Source organism: Panthera uncia, assembly GCF_023721935.1.
Source record: "Panthera uncia isolate 11264 chromosome A1 unlocalized genomic scaffold, Puncia_PCG_1.0 HiC_scaffold_17, whole genome shotgun sequence".
In the NCBI taxonomy this organism is placed as follows: Eukaryota; Metazoa; Chordata; class Mammalia; order Carnivora; family Felidae; genus Panthera; species Panthera uncia.
In genome coordinates, this window is record NW_026057577.1 from 844611 (window position 1) to 854327 (window position 9717).

At 33.7% G+C, this 9717-nt stretch overlaps 1 protein-coding gene across 1 annotated transcript; it reads right to left on the reverse strand.

Annotated features, from left to right (window-relative positions):
• Positions 1-2481: 2481 nt before the first annotated feature.
• On the reverse strand, positions 2482-3441 carry LOC125935063 (olfactory receptor 2G6). The gene has a single exon (XM_049648778.1). It carries the CDS (start codon positions 3439-3441, stop codon positions 2482-2484), a length of 960 nt encoding a protein of 319 aa, XP_049504735.1.
• Positions 3442-9717: the final 6276 nt, after the last annotated feature.

Here is a 9717-nt window from a genome sequence, read left to right on the forward strand (position 1 = left end):
TGTACGTGTAATATGATAGCAAAAGCAATATATGCATATTGTCATAGGAAAACTTGGCATTAAATTAAAAAAATAGTAACTAGATTTTTTCAAATGTGTTTTCATTTTCATTGAGTCCTTTTAGTAAACGTGCTTTCCATGTGCTTGTTTTTCCTCCTATACTATTTCCTGGTTTATTTTTGCAGGATTTGTCTTTTATATCTTGTATAGTATAGTATATTTATCCTCTTTATTTTAATATATCTATACTCTTCTTGTCAACTTTGTTAGCAATAATTTGTTGTGTATAGTAGTAATTTAATTTTTAATGGAAATTATTATCCAAATACCCTTAAGGATGTTTTAAACTTATCTTTGCCTTTTTGTTAGTATTTCTTTGGAAATTTTGTGTTTCTTTATTTAAATCAGGTTTTCTTTTAATTTTTTTTCTGTTTGTTTTATTAAATATAATCTTTTCTGTGTCATGGATTCCAATTTCATTTAAATAGATTTAACATTATAACTCGTGTATTTCTTTCCTATGTTATGTTTTTATGGGTATAAAGAAGTAACGCTTGTGTAAATGTGAGTTTCCCTGTATAAATTCTTCTCATCTTGCATACTATAAATGAAAGCTTGTGTTCCTTAACATGTCCCATTATGTTTCCAACTTGTCCTCCAATTAGTGAGTGTGTTATACATATGTGAAAATTCTGGGAGGCAAATTAAACCAGTCTTTTATTCCTCTTCTTTCTCATAAATTAAAAATGCATTTATGCAGTTGCTATCAAGATGTTTAAGGGGTATAAATTGCACAAGGTATTTTTGGAGAGGTATTACTAATTTTTCAGAATATTTTCCTGATGTTTTTTCTTTCTTATTTTTTGTTCTCAAGGTAGTCTTTGGCAGTAAAGACAGGTTTAAAATTTCTCTTTAGCTCTTGTAGACTGAAAACAATATTCTGACACAAAGATGAATTTTAAATGAAACTCAATTTTATTTTTTTCTTATAAGTTTAAATATAAATTTTAAAGACAATTAATAAAAGGGGGTGCCTTGTGACTCAGTTGGTTGAGGGTCTCACTCTTGTTTTCAGCTCAGGTCATGATCCCAGGGTCATGAGATCAAACCTTATGTCAGGCTCCATGCTGAGTGTGTAGCCTGCTTAAGATTCTGTCCCTCCCTCTAACTCTCTCCCCTGCTCACTCTCTCTCTTTAAAAAAAAATAAATAAATAATAAAATAAAATAAATAAAATAATAAAATAAAAGTAATAAGTTTAAATCACATGAAAGCCCACACAGATTCTGTATTAATTATACTTTTTTGTTTTTGCTGATGTTTTAGTGGTTATTTTTTCCTTGTGGTTGTCATAATAAAAAATGAAAGTAAAAGTAAGACTGTAGATTAAATCAATTTTGCTATGCCTGCACATTTCTGTTAAAATGCTTGTAATTTACAAATCGATGAATTTCACTCTCTTTGGACAGAGGTATAAAGAATGATACACACTTTCTTTCACTTTCTCTCAATTTCTAAATCCTTTAAAGAGAAGGGGAATAAATATAAATAATACATGAATTGATCAACTTAATACAAGCTTACTCATTTCATTACTTTAATAATAAAGTCATAATATACATTACAAATTAATCAATGTATTACAATTCTGAATTATTTTTATGTTTTCATAATATAAATAAGCCAATATAATGAAATTTGTCCATTCTCTGGATTAAACTAGTGGAGAAATGGTTGTATATTATATATTACTTTTAAGTTATTTATACATATAATATGTACATGTAACATATATATAAAGTGTTTATATGTACACAATATGTGTGAAAATGTAGAAATAAAGTGTTTTATATATATTTTTTAAGTTAATTTATTTATTTATTTTGAGAGAAAGAGAGAGAGAACACAAGCAGAGGCGGGGCAGAGAGGGAGGGACAGAGAATTCCAAGCAGGCTCCACACTGTCAGCACAGAGCCTGATGTATGGCTTGATCTCACGAATCGAGAGATCATTACCTGAGCTGAAATCAAGAGTCAGACTCTTAACTGACTGAGACACCCAGGCACCCCAATTATATTTTATGTTTTATGGGAATATATATTATGACACAATTAATTTTTCAGAAAGGGTGAGATTAATTATATTTCAAGAAAGCTGAGAAGCGCAGGTAACATTTCAGTTAAGTCTTTAGAAAGAAGTAGAGGTTTACCAGATAAACATGTACTCCAGAGTGAAATAATTTATGCATGAAAGTTGATGGTATGGCTAAAGAAGAGCAAAGATCTTTCTGTAGCTAGAGCATAGGATCTTGGATTTGTGCAAGGTTTGGGAAGATAAAACACTACTGTGACTGGACTTATATTAGCTTCTCATAGAATTTTGTGTCTTTTGCTACTTCTCATGGAATTGTCAAAAAAAAAGAAAAGAAAAAAAAACAGCACTTAGAACAAATTATCCATGAGCTAAGTGTAGCAAATTTATGTTATACATACAAGTCATATATTTTCTGAGTAAGACCATTTCTCATTACCAGTGTTCTCCAGGCCCCTTTCACATCTTTGTTTCTCAGAGTATAGATAATGGGGTTTAAGACTGGGGTGACTATGGTGTAGAAAAGAGAGACAAACTTACCCTGTTTTTTTGACCTACTTTTGGCTGGCTGAAGGTACATAAAGATGATGGTGCCATAGAAAATGATGACCACAATCAGGTGGGATGAACAAGTCCCAAAAACCTTCCAGCGCCCTGCTGCTGATTTTATCCTCAGCACAGCTTTTGTTATAAAGCCATAGGAGACTAAGATGAGTGACACTGGGACAACTAGAAAAATCACACTAGCCACAAAGAGTTCTACTTCATTGAAAGTTGTGTCCACACAGGCCAGTTTGATGAGCACAGGAACCTCACAGAAAATGTGGTCCAGTTTGCGATGTCCACAAAGGGGTAGCTGCACGGTAAGGGAACACTGGATTAAGGAGGTGATCAGTCCACTGAGCCATGCTATGCTGGCAAGGGATGCACAGAGCTGAGGATGCATAATGGTTGTATATTGCAGAGGCTGGCAGACAGCAGCATAACGATCATAAGCCATGACTGCCAGGAGAATACATTCAGAGGAACCCAACCCCATGGCCACATACAGCTGGGCCACGCATCCACCATAGCTCACGCTTTTCTCTTTCTTATTCATGGTAACTAGCAACTGTGGGGCAACACTGGTGGTAAAGCAGATGTCCACACAAGACAGATTGCTGAGGAAAAAGTACATTGGCGTGTGGAGTTTGGGGACTAAACAAGATACTAAAATAATGGTAGTGTTCCCCAGAATGTTAAAGATGTACAAAAGCAAAATTATGATGAAAAGGATCCTTTCAAGCCAGGGTTCATCTGCAAATCCCAGGAGAAGAAAACCCTTTTCAGAGCTGTTGCTGCTTTCCTCCATCGTCCTGCAGATGTCAATTTATAGAAGGATTAATATTCTGGAGAAAGAAGATAGTAAGATGAACATTGGTAAACTGTGGTGTTTCTTATATGATTGTCCTCCTTTTACAGCATTCAGCCATATTGTAAAACCTGATCGCATTTTTCTCAATGTCTATTCTTCAACAGAAAAATGTCTCTTCCTTCTGTTTTCTTGAGCACATTTCACTCTTTCAAATGGAGCAACACCAATTCAAACACTATCACAATGCTCTCTCTTGTTTACATTCATAATCCAAGAGAATGGTATCTGCCCCTCACTCTTCTTCTCGCCCAGAGGTCTTTGTAAACTTACGATGTTTATTTGTAAGACTCTATTCTACAATTTTGTTTCGATCCTCCTAAAAGATTCTGCCATAATGTTTTTTTTAATTAAACAATGGCAGATAGTATGAAGGAAGCATCAAGAAAATTAACATTTACCTGTCTTTGGAGAGAATATAGGTTAGTCGATGCTAGTGATGGCACATCTCAGACATAAAAAAGATTTTGAAATGGTATGTCAAAAAGGAACTGCTGAAAAAGATGGTCTTCAGAAGACATATGATAATCAAATTACCATCAACCTGATGGGACATTCATTGTTTTTAACATTGGAATTATCTTCACACAGAATTTGAACTACTGACATTTTTAACTAAATGACCAGAGAACAGGCGCGCCTCGGTGGGTCAGTCAGTTGAGTGTCCAATTCTTGATTTTGGATCTGGACATGATTCCAGGGTCATGGAATTGAGCCCTGCTTAAGATTTTGTCTCTCTGTTCTCTTCCTCCTATCTCCTGATCTCTCTCATTCTCATTCTCCCTCTCTCTGTGTCTCTAAAATAAATTTTTTAAATGACCAGACAATAATCTTACATACAGACATTCTTCCATAGATTCTCTTTATTTCCCACCTCCTTCTCTTCTTACCCCCTTTCCAGTTTTTTTTTTTTAGTTTCTTGATTACTGTTGCTTACTTTTCAAGTACTTAGGGATGAGTTAGAGAAATAGTCTCCTCTGTAGGCACTTCCAATTAAACAAAAACTTCACATCTTTTCTTCTTATAAAACAAATATTGAATAAGGGAAGATATCAGTGAAGTAAGAGGACCCTGGAGTTGTCCTGTCCCGGGAACACAACTAGATGACTTCCACAACTAAAGGGAGAGAAGAGGCCACATTGAAGAAGGTATGAAGTGTGGAGACATGGTTTAGGGGAGATATGTATCATGGGTGTTGAGGAGGGGAAGGATCCCTGATTGCTAAGGTGAGAGAGAGAGAGAGAGAGAGAGAGAGAGAGAGAGAAAGAGAGGAAAGCACAAGGACAACATTTTACCAAGGCCATTGGCTAGGAAAACAAGCAGGGATGATTTCCTGAATCTTTGCAACAAGTGGGGCTTAAAGCCTGGAGTTTTAAAAGTCCATGAACTTGTGTAGGATAGAACTAGGAGGGCACTGTGCTGCTTCTGAAAGAAGGGAAGCAAAACACCTGGGGGTAGATAACATGGAAACAGCAATCAAAGAATGCCTAAGATAAATGGAGGGAGATTTTTTGCTTTTCTCAGAGGCTGTTTCTGAAAAGGCAACATTCAGGGGGACACCTCTCCAGGAACAATGGAGCTGGCTGGCACCATTTTCTTTCCCTGCCCCTCAACATAAACACAGAACCATCTGGGGGAAGCAGTGGATGCACAACTTGCTTACTCCAAGACCAACACACTTGTGTTCTGACAGGAGTGCTCTTCTCAGTCAAACTTCCCTCAGCCCCAGAACAGTGGACCCCTCCACTAGAATACAATCACAAATACCTGCCCATACCACATCTCCTGAACAGAGTTTTTCAGGATCTTGGTTCTAGTGGAAGTAGTGCCAGGTCTCATTTCACAAGACCAGAGTACACCTCGTTAAAACTCACCACTTTCAGGCTAGGGGCCAAACAATGACCACAACAAGCAAAGAGAGCCTTTGCAGATGACTGGCTTGAAGGATAAAGCAGCAAAAGTACAAAAGAATAGTGCATGCAGCACACACTGGAGACACTTCTTGAAACACCAAGCCCTGGACATTACATGAACTCCTCTTCATAAAGCAATTATTTCAGGAGCAAAAGACATACTGTCTTTTCCTTCTTTTCTTTTTTTTTTAAATACATTCTTAAAGTTTATTTATATTTATTTTTTAGAAAGAGAGAAAATGCAAGCAGGGGAGAGGCAGAAAGAGAGGGAGAGGAAGAATCCCAAGCAGGGTTTGTTCTGTCAGTGTGGAGCCTGATGTGGGACTAAATCTCAGAAACCATGAGATCATGACCTGAGCCAAAACCAAGAGTTGACTGAGCCACCATGTGCCCCCATAACTGGCTTTTCTAACACAAAGGAGGCAGAGATTTAAATAAAATGTCAAGATGGAAGAATTCATCCCAAATGAAAGAACAAGGTAAAGCCATGGCCAGAGATCTAACAGGTATAAGTAGCATGACTGCTGGAGAATTTAAGTCAACAATCATAAAGATACTCACTGCACTTGAGAAAAGAATAGAAGGCATCAGGGAGACCCTTACCACAAAGAGAAGAGAGATAAAAAAATCAATCAGACATGAATAATGCAAAAAAAAAATGAATTTGGAAATATACTTGGTGCAATGAACACAGACTAGAAGACGATTTAGTGATATAGAAGACAAAATGGAAAATAATTAAGTTGAACAAGAGAAAGAATTGTACAACACAAGAATAGACTTAGGGAAATCGGTTAGTCCATCAAAATAATGAAGCTGAAGAAAAGAGAGAAAGAAGAATTATGGATCACCAAAATCATTCAGAAAAGAAGGAGAGATGAAGAGCTTCCCAGACAAACAAAAACCAAATGTTGACTTTTAATTTTTGATATTTTAATGCTGTTTATAGCCAGCTACCATTTATCATTTTTGTTAAAAATGTTTACTTTGAACACATTATATTTTAGTATATAATATTTGAAAAATAATATCATATATAAACTTTTAAAATAACATTTATTTGTAGTATCATCATTCAAATATGATCACTGTTAACTGCTGAGTGTACTAGGAGAAAAAAATTGGTAATGCTGAAAGACGTACTTTAATCCTCACATTTTTCATTTGTCATCAGTACTTTAATGAAAATTCCATATTTATTATTTGTAATCGGTATAAATATTAAATCGGTGGTCATCAAATTAAATTATCATAATTTCTTAAAATAAATATCAATTTTTTTTTTTACTTTTTTCAATGTTTCTATAGAAACATTACTATACTGTAGATACTTACTATATACACCAAATCTTGTTTTTGGTTTAAATTTTCCTATGACAACAGATTAAAAATATATAATAAAGAAAAAAATTATCTTAATTTCAAAGACTGCATATACTTTCATGTGACTAATGTTAGTTAACAATTATTTTGTTACATGTAATTGAATTGGTTAGAGTTTATTAATATAGTTGATAATATTGCAAAAATACATGCATTTACTTACACTTAGTAGACTTATTTACTTTACAGATTTCCAAAATAGAATCAGCTACCAAAAATATATGAAAATTATATATTTCATATAATATATATATTTCATATTATATATATTATATATATTATATATAATTTCAATTAATATAGCTTGCCAATCTTATGTATGTAGTACAATAAATGTCCTCTGTGATATTTTTGAAAGTTACTCATGTCAATTTATAATAAACATTACATTTTATTATTTTTAGCCCTTAATGTAATTTGTAAAAATAATTGTTTTAATATTTATTTTTGAGTTGAAGTTGTTTGTTATTTGTAATTTATTAAATGTTGCTTTAATTCTTTGTATATTTTGTTCATTTTTAATTGATATATTTGAATATTAAAATTATTTATGCTGGAAAACAACTGACTTGTTTTCTCTTTCTTCTTCTGAACTATTTTGTTTTATGGAAATATATTAGTTCAATATATAATCAAATACTTGACCAATATTCAGAAACTACTATCAAAGTGATGATGTTAAATGTCAAATGAAAATAAAATGCAAAATGTATAAAATCAAATATATATAGTATTCCATATCTATAATTGTGTGTATATAGAATTACATTATAATCCAAGTGAAAATATACGAGAAAAATAGATGAAATGGAACACTTACACATACTTAGCCAAACCTGGTCAATGAATATCAGGGACAAAATACTTGATGCATGCCATCATTAATATCAAAACTTTAGGTTTCCATTAAAGGAGGAAGGCATGGAGCACAAAGTGAAACTTACCCTATCTTTGGTGTTCTAAACAAAACAAAACAAAAAAAGCTTGTTTTTGTATATATTTATTAATCAAAATGAAATGATAAAATGTTAAACCTATAAGGTACTCTTATTCAAATTATGATTGATTCCTTCTGACTTGTAATACTGCTGAAATTATATATAATATATTACTATATTATATTATATAATGAATTTTAATTATATTTATTATATTTATATATTCATAAACATATGACATATATAAATCATAAAGTATGTCATTCACTATATATACTATATAATTGTAGAGAAAATATATATTTGTTTATTATAAAATTACATGGTATGGGGGCGCCTGGGTGGCTCAGCCGGTTAAGTGGCTGACTTCGGCTCAGGTCATGATCTCGCGGTCCGTGAGTTCAAGCCCCGCGTCGGGCTCTGTGCTGACAGCTCAGAGCCTGGAGCCTGTTTCAGATTCTGTGTCTCCCTCTCTCTGACCCTCCCCCGTTCATGCTCTGTCTCTCTCTGTCTCAAAAATAAACAAACGTTAAAAAAAAAAATAAAAAAAAAAAAGAAATTTAAATTTCTAAGTAAATTAATTTATCAGGTAACTAAAGATTATATGCTTAATTTCCTTAAACTTTCAAATAAGCATTTTGAAACAAATATAATGATTCTCTATATTACTTTTTAAAAAGTGACGTAAAGTAATTCTTCCATTTTATGTCAAGGAATTATGGCAATTAATATTGTGTAAACTGTCCTCAGCCATTCTGCCCTTTCTTCTTTTGCTACTTCCTGACATTTATAAACAGAAATGCCCCACATTCCAACCATCAACATCTGGTGTTTCATTATCTGGCTCTTAGAGAATGTTTATATCCAATAAAATTATTCAATTGGTAAAAACTCATAATAGGTTCTAAGATCTTTATGCATACCAAAGCCTGCTCTTTAAAATAAGGGATAGGGGTGCCTGGGTGGCTTAGTTGGTTAAACATCTGACTCTTGATTTTGATTCAGGTCATGATCTCATAGTGCCTGGGATTGAGCTCCACTTTGGGCTCTGCCCTGTCAGATGTGCTCTGCACTGTCAGAGTTCTCTGCGCTCCGCTTGGGATTCTTTCTCCCTCTCTGTCTGCCCCTCCCCCAATCTCACTCTCTCTCTCCCTCCCTCAAAATAAGTAAAATAAAAATGCTAAAAATAATACAATTAACTAAGGGATTATAAAGGTTCAATTTATTTGACATGATCCCATCTAGTCCTTTTATTCGGTGGAAATTTGGAAAATAGATGTACATTTTGATGCTTCAAAACTGACCTGGTCAAAAGCATGGATTAACTTGCATTGCAGATGGGTCAGGTTTAGGGACATATTTAAATTCTAGTATAATTTTTGGCTATAATCAATCAGCAAGCTCACATCTAGATTTCAATGTGATTGTTATTTCTAACAATAGTTAACATTTATGTAAATGTTACACACAGAGTCCTGTGATTATTTTTTTTTCTTCAAACAATTACAATTCATAGAGTATATATTGGAATACCTGATATTCCAGGTATATGAGCCAGCCTTTTCTTGGATCAGTGATACTGCCTCTTCTTTGATGATCCCTTTTGGCTTAGAATTTTTGTGATATTCCAGTTACAAATCTTGGATAATTAAAATAGGAAAAAATAAAATTGCTGGACAAAGGAATTTAAAATTGTCAACTGAAGGGCAAATGGGAGCATATGCTCCCTTAGTAATATGCAAAACTTTGACTTCTTCACCTACTTCTTTGTATCATTGAGTATTTAGGAGTCAGGTTAGTAGAACCCACAGAATGATATAAGCACTACATTTTGAATCTAAAGCTATGGGAAAATATGAATAGTAATGGAGTACGGGGTCTCCCCACAGGGATAATATGCCTTGATTTAGGATATGGCTTGTTAATACTGGCTACACCACAGGGACTATGATTCCAACTCACCAATTAAACTTGGAGAGATT